The sequence below is a fragment of the Dermochelys coriacea genome, chromosome 9 (genome assembly GCF_009764565.3).
Source record: "Dermochelys coriacea isolate rDerCor1 chromosome 9, rDerCor1.pri.v4, whole genome shotgun sequence".
Classification (NCBI taxonomy): Eukaryota; Metazoa; Chordata; order Testudines; family Dermochelyidae; genus Dermochelys; species Dermochelys coriacea.
This window is the reverse complement of record NC_050076.1, coordinates 6,513,339-6,529,474: the sequence shown is the minus strand read 5'-3', so window position 1 is coordinate 6,529,474 and position 16,136 is coordinate 6,513,339. Positions and strand designations below refer to the sequence as shown.

At 42.6% G+C, this 16,136-nt stretch overlaps 1 protein-coding gene across 14 annotated transcripts in view; it reads right to left on the bottom strand.

The window, feature by feature from the left end:
* Positions 1-1,477: 1,477 nt before the first annotated feature.
* Positions 1,478-16,136, bottom strand: part of ARMC9 (armadillo repeat containing 9) — a 110,647-nt gene continuing 95,988 nt past the window's right edge. For 7 of the 14 annotated variants that reach the window (XM_043492176.1, XM_038416120.2, XM_038416124.2 and 4 more), the window contains 3 exons: positions 15,944-16,076; positions 6,849-7,024; positions 1,478-2,400 (listed from right to left, as the gene is read on the bottom strand). In XM_043492176.1, the coding sequence (XP_043348111.1) occupies positions 2,378-2,400; positions 6,849-7,024; positions 15,944-16,076 (332 nt within the window). In that variant the 3' untranslated portion in view covers positions 1,478-2,377. The remainder of the gene's footprint in view (positions 2,401-6,848; positions 7,025-15,943; positions 16,077-16,136) is intronic. The other 7 variants (XM_043492178.1, XM_043492174.1, XM_043492177.1 and 4 more) reach the window with 2 other exon arrangements.

Sequence of the window (16,136 nt, the reverse complement as noted above, 5' to 3'; positions counted from 1 at the left end):
TTTTGAAAAGTGAACATGTAAAAAAGTGAAAAAGCACTGGCTGTCCCATCCCTCTCCCCCAATCAGCAGCCAAACTACAAAGGCAGATTGTTCAGGATTTGGAAGAGGGCTTCTTGTTTTTGTTTCCATCAGTGCTGACACCTGACGGGATATTACTGAAAAGCCAGTCCCGGTGGCTATTGCAGTGTTTCCTGATCGCTGCTACATTTAAAAGAATGAACAAAACAAAACAAATTTCTGCATCATAAATCACTGCTAGGATTAACTGCTCTAGTTCTTATTCAGTGACTGGCCCACTCACCCTCCACTTTACATTTACTGAAGAACAGCTCAAGTCTATTTTGAGAAAACTGGTTCCTGCTAAGATTTCACAAGAAGATGTAACAGATCATTGTTCAAAGTCAGAGGTAAGGAATGTCACAGAGGGTGACAAAGGGTCAAGGAAGGATACCCAGGTGCACACTTTGGAGGGTTGTGTTAAGGAAAAATTGCTTGAGACTGGCTCAGGGACTCACAAGGAGAAAACAGTTCTTCAACCCAAGTGAGAAAGCGGATTATTCATTCAATAGGTTTTAAAAACAGGATGAGTGCTCCACAAGGGGTCGGTGCCCTCAGGGAAGCTGCTGAGCAGATCCCTACTGGAAAGCACTGCCACTCGTTTGGGCAATGGTGAAATATTGTTTCAATTGCCACCGGTCGCTCCTTTGCCCATTTTATATTTCTTCAGCAAAATGGAGCAGATCCACACGCACCTTCCCAGTGGAGGAGCCGGAACACTGCCTGCTGAGTACACACCAAATAATACCTGCAAAAGATTCCCCCCACACCTCAGACACACACTTCTCAAATAAGTTTCAGAGTAGCAGCCGTGTTAGTCTGTATTCGCAAAAAGAAAAAAGAAAAAGAAAAAAGCTCACGAAAGCTTGTGCTCTAATAATTTTGTTAGTCTCTAAGGTGCCACAAGTACTCCTTTTCTTTTCTCAAATAAGGTGGATGAACAGGGATCCTAGAAATCCATTTGCCACGGAAAAACGCACAACTGACGTTTTTACAGAGAAGCTTCAGCTTTTACATTTTGTGAAAAAATAAAAACATACACTTTAGCGGAACCTTTGTTATCCAGGTTTCAGAGTAGCAGCCGTGTTAGTCTGTATTTGCAAAAAGAAAAGGAGTACTTGTGGCACCTTAGAGACTAACAAATTTATTTGAGCATAAGCTTTCATGAGCTATGATGAAGTGAGCTGTAGCTCACGAAAGCTTATGCTCAATAAATTTGTTAGTCTCTAAGGTGCCACAAGTACTCCTTTTCTTTGTTATCCAGCTGTCCATCATAACCAAACTGGAGTTGTCAGCCCCGGGTGGCAGAGCTTGGGCTTCAGCGGATCTGCCACCATTCCAATTAGATCAGATAAATGTGGTTCCACTGTATAGAATACAGACATAGATGTATCTGGTATATGCAAGAAATACAAATTGAAATTCTATTCATTTTATTTTATTTTAAGGACTGATGGCACTGGTAGGCTTCGAACTCGCTTACAAATTGTAAATATACCAATAAAACATCGTGTTCAATTGATACCTATAGATATTGTGACTTGGGAAATGAAAAAGTTTTATGTTTCATTTTCATCTCATAAAAAGGTGGATTTAAAAAAAATTTTTTAATAGGAGAATTTTGGGGTTTTTATCACGGAAGACTAGGATCCCTGTTGATCAAGCACCTAGCACAAATCTCAGTGGGCCAAATTCAGAGCTCACTTCCATGCATGTAAGTCCCATGAAGTGAACATGATTGCAATGGGTGTTAGTCAGCGCAGAACCAGACACATGGTCTTTCTTGGCTGCTGAAGTTTCCCTGTACGTAGATGTTCCATCCCCTCAGCTCATAAACCAAGGGCCAGTTTAAAAAGCAGGTCCAGAAATTGGTCTAGTGAACAACATGTAAACAGTACACTTCAACCAGCTCATTACATCAGCCCTATGGACCTTCTCCCCAGGGCAGTCCCTCAGGGGAGTAGGGGGAAGGCGCGCGCACGCACGCACGCACACACACAGAGACAGTTTAATGCTATTCAGCAATGTCACTTCAGAATAAACTATTAGGAATAGTTGGATTGCATACATCTACCCAACCAGTCCTCGTCTGCTGCTGGAGCGGTGCTGCTACCCAAATTGTGATTCCTGAGAAGGTCTCTTGTTTTAACCAGGAGGGGACACATCCCATCAGATAATCCCTGAATCACATCCAAGGCATATGCAGTGGAGTGTTGATAACCTCACTCTCCTCTGGGGCCGCTGCCAGGAGTCTTGTTACAAGATGCTACCTGTGTCCTTAAAGGATAAGCCAGGTGGTTGCTGAAGAAAGGAACTGTTCTCACTTCCTAGAGGATTGGCTGCCTGCAGAAGGGAAGTAAGAAAGGGACTGTCAGCTGAAAGTAGAACTGATTATTGGATGGTCTCTGCCTGTGGGGAACACCTGTTCAACCTGGACACCAGCACAAACAGCACAGCAAAAAATGCACAAAGGAAACTTAAATCACAAATGTTAGAACTTGAAAATGTGGGTTTAGTCTTCACAGGCATTTACACTTTATCTGAGCTTTCACCTATTTGCCAGATATTACTGTCACCATTTCTGGACAATGGGATGCTGTTTTAAGGGCTGGTGTTTCCACAGATAAAATAACCTTTTCCTCGTCTTCTTTTTGTATTACTGTACAGTATCATCCAGTTGTCCCAGCCAAGATCAGGTACAGCACATATATATAGTCAGAAAGCTCCAGTCCCAAGGAATTTACACTCAGAATAACCATGACAGACACAGCGGAAGAAAGGAAGGAAGGATTCTTCTCCTCATTTTACAGAGATGGAGCTGAGAACAGATTAGGTTAAATAGTTTACCCAGAGTGTCTGTGGCAGATCTGGGAACTGAGCACAGATCTCAAATCTCAGTTCAGTGCAAACTGCAAGCCCATGTGTCCTCTCTGTGCAAGCGTGCACAAGAGGGAAACTAGCAAAAGCCCCAAAGCTGTTGGCTTTACTCTGAGGGGGTCTAGTTTTGCTTTATGTTATATCTGCACAGTGCAATCCTAATGACTTCACTACTGATGCAGGATTCAAAATGAGGGTGGAATTTGGCCGAAGGTGTGTAGATACCCCCGTGCTACCTGTGCATACATAAGACATTAAGTCCATGTGCCCTCAGTCACCCCAAAAAAGAAACCTATCTAGTCAAAGGGTATGTCTACACTAGGAACTCAGCTAGGGATAGGAGTCCCAGCTTGTGTATCCACATGCACTAGCTCTCATTGCTAAAAACAGTCGTGTAGCCAGAATGGCACAGGCCAGCCCCCTCAAGTAGGTAGCCACAGCAGGGGTCAGGAGGGTTTGTACTTGAGGTGGCTAGCCAGTGCTGCCACTTGCTGCTGTGCGGACTACTGTGACTACACTGCTATTTTTAGTACACCAGCTCAGTGGGTAAGGAATGGTGTCCCTAGCCTCTGTCAGATGGCAGGAGAGAGATCACTTGATCATTATCTGTTAGGTTCACTCCCTCCAGGGCACTTGGCACTGGCCACTGTAGGTAGACAGGAGACTGGGCTGGATGGACCTTTGGTCTGACCCAGCATGGCCGTTCTTATGTTTTTGTGCATCTCCATGAGCTGGGAATCACACCCCTAGCTCCTAGCATAGACGGAGCCTAAACTGGAATTTGGAATGCATCTGATGAAGTGAGCTGTAGCTCACGAAAGCTTATGCTCAAATAAATTTGTTAGTCTCTAAGGTGCCACAAGTACTCCTTTTCTTTTTTGGAGCCTAAACTGGATTTCTTGAAATGTGTTGCCGTTTTCTATAAAATACTAGTTACATCGTTAACAACAAGCTAGAGACTCCAGTCTGTGGGATTACACTGGCTATATAAACTGTATCGAACAATCATCTTTCGCTCCTCATCATGACCAGTACTTGGCTCTCATAAAATCTATATGTCACCAGAAACTTGCGACAGACAGACAAACAAATCAGCCTGACCCACAGGTGTCTGTTGGGGGGAGCTATAATCCTTCTGAGCGTGCAAAAATGAACAGGCCTAGAGGTCTGAGCAGAGGGCTGGGAATCAGGAACTCCCATGCCCTCATCACAGTTGCCTACTTTCACATGGTAAATAAGCACCCCGATTTTCACAATAAGCCAAAAATCAAGCTAATCCCATTTCAAAACAAGCCAGTCCCTAAGAGCCGCAACACTCTGTGTGACTAGATCCCCCGAGCGTGCAGTCTGGGGCTGTGGTGCGCCTGCTTGCCCCCCCTTGCCCCTGCTTGCCGGGAGCTGATCAAAAAAAGGAGAAGCAACAAGCACCAAGCTACAACAAGCAAACTACAAGCCAAAAACTAGCCAACATGCAACTATCAAGCCAATTAAGTCAAAAACAAGCCTAATTTCGGTGTTTTTTTTTTTCCACACGTTTGGCATAGCTGGCCCTTATCCTTGCTGACTCACACTGTGGGTTTGGTTGCTCATTTAAGAACAGATTTTTAAAGTATTTAGGTGCTTGGGAAAATCCCAGCAGACACTGGCCTGCATCTTCAGACACTTCGGCCCTTAACCTATGTATCTCAATTTTCCCCTCTGTAAAATGGGGACAAAGATGCACACCTGCATCACAACACCCATGTGAGGTGGGGGTGTTAATTCATTAATATCTGCAAAGTGCTTTGCGAATGCAAAATGCTGTACAAATTACAAATATATTGAAAGTAATGTTTATGAAAAACACCTGTCTAAAGCCCCTAGATTGCTTTGAAATCTCAGCCATTACTAACAAGATAATACAGTAAACAGTGAAGAGTCTCCTACTAATAGCAAAGTGAGTGCTAGGGAATCTGTGACTGATGCAAAAAAATCAGGAATAAGCCTAACCTGGAGCCTCTTTCCAACACTCGGGGGAGGGAACTGCCTGTTTATGTGATCAGATGTATCCATTGTGCACATAATTTTAAGATGCACACCCAGGGCAGAAATAATAGATCTACGTCCAGGTGAAGTCTTAAAGTTCAAGTAGCCCAGGAGTCTGGGCTTGTGGATGCACATACTGAGCCTGTAGAGAAACCCAAGTGACTTAAATCTCTGATCACATTCGGTTTTAATGTAATATTGATACAAGCTGCACTGTACACTGTTTCCCTGGAAACGGGACTCCCTTCAAAGCCCCCACTAAGCACTTAGCACAAGACTAAGTGTAGAGAGGACTTTCATCAAACACATGCACCTAGGAGCATGAATTCACGCTCAGCTCCATGCTCCCTGGAGAAGCTGGACATGTGGACAGCATTTCCAGTTGTGTGTGCATGCTGCACTTTTGCCTTTTTCAGCAGCGCTTCCCTTTAAACAGGCAGCGAAACAGGAACCGGGGAAGGATTCTTGGCTATTAACACCATTATCGATCCAGTCAGGACAGTGCTCGTATTACAGGAAACAGCAAGCACTGGCGTCAAAGCTAAAGAGAGGGTGTATGCAGCAGGAATACAATGGGGTCAAGCTAACAGACCTAGCAGCATGATCTAGGGAGGGATGAACATGGGACTCCTCTCCAGAAACTAACTCAGTTCTAATCCTGGCTCTGACTGACTCACCATGTAGAATCCCAGCTCTGTCACCAATTTACTATGTAACCACAGCCAAGTCACTTCACCTCTGGGCCTCAGTTTCCACATCTGTAAAATGCGGTTAATGATACTTATGTACTTGATAGTGGGTGAGGCTTAGGGGCATTGTGAAGCTAATTAATGCTTGTAAAGCACTCCAAGATCTTCAGATAAAGTGCTACAAAAATGCAAATTCTGATGATGATTAGGACATGCTTGTAATAAGTACACAGCTAGCAGGTGCTTTCATATTTATTCATGCTGGCTCCAAAAAAAATTGCCTGCATATAGTTGAGTTTTGGAAAAAATGTCAGGCCTCGTCTTCACTACAAAAGACAGATGTGTTCCTGAGTTAAAATCGTAACAAGGACAAGGCAGTTTGTAGTTTTCACATGAGTTAGCAGGTGGAGACACAGAGAAGGATCCCCCATCTTTAACTCAACCTGTGGACTCGTATGAAAATCACAAAGTGCCTTGTCCTCACTAGGATGCTAACTCGAGTTAAGAACACACCTTTTCTCCGAGTGAAGACACAGCCCTTGGACTCTTTTACAGCTGCTGACAGGCCCTGACTGCTGTGTGAGTATTGGGGAGTCAGCTGAGGCACTTACACATTGAGGAGTCAGAAGGGCTAAGAATATTATAACAGGCTGGAAGCATCTTTCACTTCTACCTTCTTGGCCATCACACCCCTGTTCTAACTCTCCTCCTCTCTTCCAGAGCCTGGGCAAGCAAGTGACACCAGCTTAGACTTCGTTAGGCTCACCCTTGGTAGGCCAAATTCAACGATGATTCACAGATTATAAAGCCAGAAGAGATCATTTAGCTGGCCTCGCAAGTTACACATAAAGTGGGTGCGAGCCAAAGGAAGTCTAAAGGATTAGACCGAAAGTCTAATTTGGGAGCTAGAAGAAGGTTTAAGTGTCACTAACTTAGATTCACCTCTGAAATTGGGCCACCTTCTACACCAAAATCAGGAAGGATGTTAGATCTAAATGCTGACATGAGAGTCTAGAATTATGAGCAGTGTGTTCAGCAGGATAGAATTCTATGGGTATATATCCAGCAGTGGATAAACTACATAGTCATATACTGCTGGAACATTTACAGCACAAAACACCATTTACGGAGACTGCTGTAAAGCTTCCTTCTTTCCTCCCTTAACACAGACAACTTGAAGAGTGAGAGTTTTTCACTTACTCTGCCTGCTTCTTGTAGATGATCCTGAAGAGCTAGGCCGGCTTGTTTGCTGCGGTCCAGACTGTGAGAACTGTGGTGCAATGGTTGGGATCTTTCCCTTTTGAGGGCTGGGACTCTGCCCTTCGGGAGTGCGGGGGACCCTACGTTTGCCAATGAAGGCAGAGGAAAACTCGCTGCTGGAAGAGAGACAGAAAGAGTTAGAATGTTCGTGCTCATGGTTTTACATCAAGGGACAAAACAGGCTGCAGAACATGGGGGAAATCTAACAGCCCTTGGACACCTACAGTCAACCAAATCCCATTGCACAGCCTCACCAACACAGTGTTAGACACATTGGCCAAAGTCTAGGGAGGTCACAGATGGAAATGAACATTGTACCCCCTCAACTGTACCTTACAAAAGACACACCTCATTAAAGGAGCCACATTCCCTTCTAGAAAAAAGAAAAGGAGGACTTGTAGCACCTTAGAGACTAACAAATTTATTTGAGCATAAGCTTTCGTGAGCTACAGCTCACTTCATCGGATGCTGTAGCTCACAAAAGGTTAGGCTCAAATAAATTTGTTAGTCTCTAAGGTGCCACAAGTCCTCCTTTTCTTTTTGAGGATACAGACTAACATGGCTGCTACTCCGAAACATTCCCTTCTGTGGCTCTTACATTCTCCATTGTAAGAACATAAGAATGGCCATACTGGGTCAGACCAAAGGTCCATCTAGCCCAGTATCCTATCTGACAACAGTGGCCAATACCAGGTGCCACAGAGGGAGTGAACCTAACAGGTAATGATCAAGTGATCTCTCTCCTGCCATCCATCTCCACCGTCTGACAAACAGAGGCTAGGGACATCATTCCTTACCCATCCTGGCTAATAGTCATTAATGGACTTAACCTCCATGAATTTATCCAGTTCTCTTTTAAACCCTGTTATAGTCCTAGCCTTCCTAATCTCCTCAGGCAAGGAGTTCCACAGGTTGACTGTGCGCTGAGTGAAGAAGAACTTCCTTTTATTCGTTTTAAATCTGCTGCCCATTAATTTCATTTGGTGATCCCTAGTTCTTATATTATAGGAACAAGTAAATAACTTTTCCTTATTCACTTTCTCCACACCACTCATGATTTTATATACCTCTATCAAAAAGAAAAGGAGTACTTGTGGCATCTTAGAGACTAACAAATTTATTGTAGCTCACGAAAGCTTATGCTCAAATAAATTTGTTATTCTCTAAGGTGCCACAAGTACTCCTTTTCTTTTTGCAGATACAGACTAACACGACTGCTACTCTGAAACGTATACCTCTATTATATCCCCCCTTAGTCTCCTCTTTTCCAAGCTGAAAAGTCCTAGCCTCTTTAATCTCTCCTCATATGGGACCCGTTTCAAACCCCTAATCATTTTAGTTGCCTTTTTCTGAACCTTTTCTAATGCCAGTACATCTTTTTTGAGATGAAGGGACCACATCTGTATGCAGTATTCAAGATGTGGGCGTACAATGGATTTATATAAGGGCATTAAGATATTCTCTGTCTTATTTTCTATCCCCTTTTTAAGGATTCCTAACATCCTGTTTACTTTTTTGACTGCCGCTGCACACTGTGTGGACGTCTTCAGAGAACTATCCACGATGACTCCAAGATCTCTTTCCTGATTAGTTGTAGCTAAATTAGCCCCCATCATATTGTATATATAGTTGGAGTTATTTTTTCAAATGTGCATTACTTTACATTTATCCACATTAAATTTTATTTGATATTTTGTTGCCCAATCACTTAGTTTACTGAGATCTTTTTGAAGTTCTTCACAGTCTGCTTTGGTCTTAACTACCTTGAGCAGTTTAGTATTATCTACTACTTAGATCACAAACACAGAATCAATGAATCTGAGTGCTACAAAACTATTGAAGACCTGAATATATGGCTCTCGCATCAGTTTAAGACTGCACTATTATTTTTTCTTGCTATTATTTTTTCAGGTGTCGATCCTGAAAGGTGTAGAGAGATTTCTCAACTCTCGTTCAGGTTAATGGGATTTGTAAGCACTTGGCGCCTCACAGGTCTCCCTCACATACGTGGATCATGCCAAGCTAAATTCCCTTGTTGTGTAATCCATGCATTTCTTGTTTGTAGCATGAGCCTCTTTAACATCTGCCCTTACTTAAAGCCCCTACCCTATGCTCTAAATTCAGTTTTGTTTAGAGTTTAGTCAGAAGGATGCAAGGATAAAATTTCCTCTCTTAACCCTCGTTCCAGGATCAGTATTCTTGGGAGGGGAATGGGAGATACTAACTAGTGTTGGTGTCAGAGTAGCAGCCGTGTTAGTCTGTATTCGCAAAAAAGAAAAGGAGTACTTGTGGCACCTTAGAGACTAACAAATTTATTTGAGCATAAGCTTTCGTGAGCTACAGCTCACTTCATCGGATGCATGCATAGTGTTGGTGGACACTCTGGAGGCACCTGGCCAGTGACCCAAGCGTTGATCCATGTAGTATTCTTGCTTTTGGATCTATATTCAATTACTCTAGCCAGCCATACTTTTCCTAACCAGGAAAGACCAAACTGAAACAATTTCAGCATGAAAAGGACAATCACCTTTAGGAGGAAAAAAAATTAGAGTCAAGAGAAGAGACCCAAAAAAGTGCCAACCAGCAATAGGTAATTAAAGTGGTAGCCAGAGGGCCTCTTTTGCTTCATCAAAAGAAGTCATTGTGACCGGTAGGAAGAGTGATTAAGAGGATTTGAAAACATCTAATCTTCCACTCTGGATGGAATGCTGCTGGGTCGGCAATGATTAACTGCTGCTTCACCTTTTGCAGAGCTACCTTAGCAAACATTTCTTTTATTTTTTAAATTACATTAATTGTTCAGGATTTTGCTTTTGGAAACACTCGCTGTAAGAGACACAGACTTGCGAATCACTCAGTTAAAAGTCTGCTCTGAACCATCTTTGTAGCAAGATCTCTCTCAGATAGTTGTTTACTTGCCTCTCTTTTATTACCCTTCCTTATCATTTCAAAAGATCATGCAGATGATATCCAGTGTAGGGAAAAGGCATTTACAAAAAGAGGAATCTGATTGGCCAAAACAAAATTCCAAGCCATGGTACTATTACAAAAGATCACAGGGATTTAGAACCAACAAAAGCGATTTAAATGTTTCTGTCCACAAAATAGTTTCACTGTCATCTCCTGTTTGCAATTTTATTACTTGGTTTCAACTTCTTTAGTTTTTGATATTCTAGTGATGTGCTTGTTACAGTTCTCAGATGTAGATAAAATGCTAATGACTACCAAAAACAATCCTTAAACAAGCTTTGCACCATTTGAGCAGAAAGTAAGCTTTCCTATTCCTCAGTCCCACATACTTAATAACAACAGTCTAGATCTAAAATTCTGCATGTTAAAAAGCCATTGCATGGCTATTTAAGAATCTCCCTGAAGATTAGCTATAGGAGCCTAAATAGCTATACTGTAAAAAGCATACTTAGAGACGAAGCAAAACAGAGCAATCAGAATTCATGTCTTTGCAAAGGCACAAGTGCAGGAGGACAGGGAATAAACATGGTACAAAATCTGCCATGTTGAAGGCGAAATACATGGAGCATATGGCAAGTGTTGATAGTAGACCCCTAGGTGACCAATGTACCTCAGCCATGTATCAAATATCCAAAACATAATGAAAACAGAATTGGCCAAAGATCTCCTGTTGTCTAGCATAGCAACTGGCTGCTGTGTGTAAAATAATTAGAGTTTAACTAGAGAGGTGCTGGAGACAAATATGTCATGGGAAAATATTTAGCAGTGCCTCCTCTTTTGTCCTATAACTCCAGAGGTGTTAACTGGCCACTTCACCTTGAACAGTCTCTTACAATGTGTGTTAATTACTTATGCTAAACAATTTGTTCCACCTTGTATTTAGCTGGGTGCCATATGGAAGAGCTCTGTGTAAGCTAGAAAGCTTGTCTCTTTCACCAACAGAAATTGGTCCAATAAAAGATATTACCTTGCCCAACTTGTCTCCGATAGGAGGAGTTATTTATGACAACATGCTGCCATGCACAGAGAGTGTTCATCACCCTTAGCATTACATCAAAACTTAAATCTTTACTGAGAAGAAACAAAACCATTTGCTTTCCCAGTAGCAGGTGGCCTGAAGACAGAGACATAACTGGAGAAGAAAGACTGCATAATACACTTAATGATCAATCAAGTGACGTGATAGGGTTTGAATGTAGAAGATTAATTAGAGCCTTGTTTTCTCCAGAGGAACTACAGTTGAATTTTTAGATAATTTCACTAGATAATTAAAAACATGACATTAGGGAAGTATCCAAACTTTCTCTCTTTTCTGCAGGTGCTGAATGAAGTGCCTGAGATAATAAAATACTACTGCACTTGCTCTTAACCAAATATAAATACAACTTCAGCCAGTCAAAAGCCAGCTTATTTACAAGTGTTCAGTATACTATTAAATAAAGACAGACTTCATTATACATAAATTAGTTTTTGATTGGCTAAAACCACAACAGGCCTGTACTCAGCCAATCAGAATGCCGCAGATCAATAAAAGTACAATGGGAAATTGTCACTCCATCATTTACTAGCTAAAATGATAATTTGTTGCAACGGAAATAAAGTCATTGCAATATATGAACTGTCAGAGTCAGTGGGACTCATTCGTTTCTCAGGTTTCAGAGTAGCAGCCGTGTTAGTCTGTATTCGCAAAAAGAAAAGGAGTACTTGTGGCACCTTAGAGACTAACAAATTTATTTGAGCATAAGCTTCCGTGAGCTACAGCTCACTTCATCGGATGCATTTGGTGGAAAAAACAGAGGGGAGATTTTTTTTCCACCAAATGCATCCGATGAAGTGAGCTGTAGCTCACAGAAGCTTATGCTCAAATAAATTTGTTAGTCTCTAAGGTTCCACAAGTACTCCTTTTCTTTATTCGTTTCTCAGTTTGGTTTAATACCAGTGTAAATTCAGTGACTTCAATGGAGTTATTCCAGATTTACATTGCTGTGAGCGAGAGAGGGATCACGCCCAGGGTCTCTGGCATTGAAACAAAACAAATTCTGCTTCATCTCAGTACACACTTTCCATATATACTTTGCCATATGCGTAGCAGGGAGAAGATTGCTTACAGTGGGCAAAACTAAGGTGGAAGCAACAGTCCATTTGCTCTGTTGTTCACTGTCGGAACTAGTTCATTTAAGTATTTATCCAAAGGAGGAAATGAGACATTGGAACAAAAGGCACGCTTGGCTACTGTAGAAGCAGCATATTGACTTAGCACCTCTGCCGCAGAAAATCCAGTACATTGTTTGCTTTGCAAATGGCTACATTCCAATATCCGTAACTTTAGGCAGATTTTGTACATACAAATCACTGCAAAAATGGGGAAAAAAGAAAAATCGCCTCCTGGGTGAGATTTCACTTCCCTGTCTCCACTTAGAGACTCCTCTAAAACAAGAGCGGTACATCAGTGAAGAGAAGAATACCCCAGTATTACAAGTCATAAGCCACTATACGGAGCTAGAGAGTTATTTCTGGTGACTCAGTAGACCAGGTAAGCCCTATTAGCTTCAACCCAAAAGGATAAAAAGGGGCCAGGTATCCCATAGAGCCAAACGAAGGAAGCTTAGGAAGAGGTTTGCTTTTTTTTTTTTTTCCCCCTGGTTATTTATCAGTAAATGCAAATCCCAGGAAGGGGTTAAGTTTGGACATTAACAAAGAGCATACACATGTGTGTGCGTGTACACATTGTGCTGAGAATGGGGTGGGGATGCTGCCAGTTCACAACTAGCTGCACTCCAGAGTGACTGAGAAAGAGCCAGCTCTGTTTGACATAGGGGAGGAAACAAGGATCCTCTCACATACTTCTGATCTACTGTTCGTGTTTGTAATGTTTGCTCAGTTACCATGGAGATGGGCAATTCAGAAATATAAATAATGCTGCTGCTGCAGGGCAACAGAATCGGACCACTACATGTCCCAGAAGTGCTAACTTGTAGGAAACACATAATTTCTATATCGCAGCATGGGGACAGTACAATTGAGAAATTGGAAATAATAGGGAGATGTATGCAACAGAGAAACAAAAAGCTCTAGCCATGGAGCCCAATTCCCAGAAGGGCGAGTACCCGCAGCTTCAACTGAAGTCCATGGGACCTGAAGGTCCTCAGAACCTCTGAAAGTTGGGTTCAGATAGGCTTGGTATATCCTCTTCCCAACACATCCACACCTGGTCCCATTAAATTAGGCTTGAATAAAAACTGGGAGTGGATGTGTCATTACACAAAGTAAGGTTTCAGAGTAGCAGCCATGTTAGTCTGTATTCGCAAAAAGAAAAGCTGTAGCTCACGAAAGCTTATGCTCAAATAAATTTGTTAGTCTCTAAGGTGCCACAAGTACTCCTTTTCTTTTTACACAAAGTAAAACTATTTTCCCATGTTTATTTCCGCGCCCCCACCCCCACCTTTCCTCACACGTTCTTGTCAACTGCAGGAAATGGCCCACCTGGATCATCACTACAAAAGGTTTGTTTTTTTTCCTCTCCTGCTGGTAATAGCTCACCTTACCTGATCACTCTCATTACAGTGTGTATGGTAACACCCATTGTTTCATGTTCTCTGTATATAAAATCTCCCCACTGTATTTTCCACTGCATGCATCGGACGAAGTGATCTGTAGCTCACAAAAGCTTATGCTCAAATAAATTTGTTAGTCTCTAAGGTGCCACAAGTCCTCCTTTTCTTTTTGCGGATACAGACTAACACAGCTGCTTTTTTATGGCTGACTTAGAACAACGCTTCCTCAGCTCTCGTTCCCTAATGCCCCAACTCTACTTGCGCTACATTGATGACATCTTCATCATCTGGACCCATGGAAAAGAAGCTCTTGAGGAATTCCACCATGATTTCAACAATTTCCATCCCACCATCAACCTCAGCCTGGACCAGTCCACACAAGAGATCCACTTCCTGGACACTACGGTGCTAATAAGCGATGGTCACATAAACACCACCCTATATCGGAAACCTACTGACCGCTATTCCTACCTACATGCCTCTAGCTTTCATCCAGATCATACCACTCGATCCATTGTCTACAGCCAAGCGCTACGATATAACCGCATTTGCTCCAACCCCTCAGACAGAGACAAACACCTACAAGATCTCTATCATGCATTCCTACAACTACAGTACCCACCTGCTGAAGTGAAGAAACAGATTGACAGAGCCAGAAGAGTACCCAGAAGTCACCTACTACAGGACAGGCCCAACAAAGAAAACAACAGAACGCCACTAGCCATCACCTTCAGCCCCCAACTAAAACCCCTCCAACGCATCATCAAGGATCTACAACCTATCCTGAAGGACGAGCCATCGCTCTCTCAGATCTTGGGAGACAGACCAGTCCTTGCTTACAGACAGCCCCCCAATCTGAAGCAAATACTCACCAGCAACCACACACCACACAACAGAACCACTAACCCAGGAACCTATCCTTGCAACAAAGCCCGTTGCCAACTCTGTCCACATATCTATTCAGGGGATACCATCATAGGGCCTAATCACATCAGCCACACTATCAGAGGCTCCTTCACCTGCGCATCTACCAATGTGATATATGCCATCATGTGCCAGCAATGCCCCTCTGCCATGTACATTGGCCAAACTGGACAGTCTCTACGTAAAAGAATGAATGGACACAAATCAGACGTCAAGAATTATAACATTCAAAAACCAGTTGGAGAACACTTCAATCTCTCTGGTCACTCGATCACAGACCTAAGAGTGGCTATACTTCAACAAAAAAGCTTCAAAAACAGACTCCAAGGAGAGACTGCTGAATTGGAATTAATTTGCAAACTGGATACAATTAACTTAGGCTTGAATAGAGACTGGGAATGGATGAGTCATTACACAAAGTAAAACTATTTCCCCATGGTATTTCTCCCTCCCACCCCACCCCCCACTGTTCCTCTGATATTCTTGTTAACTGCTGGAATTAGCCTACCTGCTTGTCACCATGAAAGGTTTTCCTCCTCCCCCCCCCCCCCCCCCCCGCTGTTGGTGATGGCTTATCTTAAGTGATCACTCTCCTTACAGTGTGTATGATAAACCCATTGTTTCATGTTCTCTGTGTGTGTGTATATAAATCTCTCCTCTGTTTTTTCCACCAAATGCATCCGATGAAGTGAGCTGTAGCTCACGAAAGCTTATGCTCTAATAAATTTGTTAGTCTCTAAGGTGCCACAAGTACTCCTTTTCTTTCAGCTGCTACTCTGAAACCTATCCTCATCCACTCCATATTCTCTTTTGTTTCTGAGTCACTGCTTCAAATCCACCCCAAGTCAGCCATCAGCAAAAGTTGTTGCCACCCAATGGTTATTTGAGGGAATCTGAAAAAAAGAGTGGGTCTCGGGGTCCAGTTCCTAGTAGACAAGGATCCTCAACCAACAAAACAGCATCACAATTGCAGTTCCATGACAAACCCTTGTGGATAGGCCAAGCAGTAGCCATCCCTTCCAGTTAGGGATGGAGCACACCGATGGAAGAACTTGCCCTGCTGCTGTCTTCGGCTATCCCTCAATGCAAGGATGGTGTCTGCCAAGGGGGTTCACTGGTGGGTTTTTAAGTGGCTGAGGAGCCCAATTCATGCCCTGCAGATTTTGCCACAGAAGTACTCAATGGATAACTCAAGGACTTGATCCCTGTCATGCTCCCAATGGCCCTGGCTCCTGATCTATATAATAAATGGTTTTTCTGCACAGTAAGTCATCTAAGGAAGGGATCAGGACTTTTTTTTTTTTTTTTTTTTTTTTTTTTTTTGCAGGTGACAGTGTTTAGGCTTATGTGTGATGTTCACTAATGAAATCTGTTTGCTTTAGATTTCTTCTGTTCTGGCCCAGATTTTTAAAAACTGAATAGCTGCCACTGGCAGAGCTAGGAGTATTTTGTTTGGCAAGCATCATCACACCTATGTCACACCACACTACATCATACATCAATTGGCTTCACAATAGTATGGAATTAGCTGGTAACCACCTGGACTACTTCCCTGTTTCCTGACATTCAGCACTTTAAAAATCATACCTGTATGATTGCCCATTAACTTTGTCCTGGACAAAATCAGTGGATCGGGCAGACAGGACTTCAGTAACTTCTGGGACATGTTGATCCATTCTGAGACCCACTGAGAACACCTGGGATGAGTCTGTTTCAATTGCTGTTTGAAAAGAGGTAACGTTTCAAGGCAGAGGTGTCACTTTACAAATTACAAGTAAAT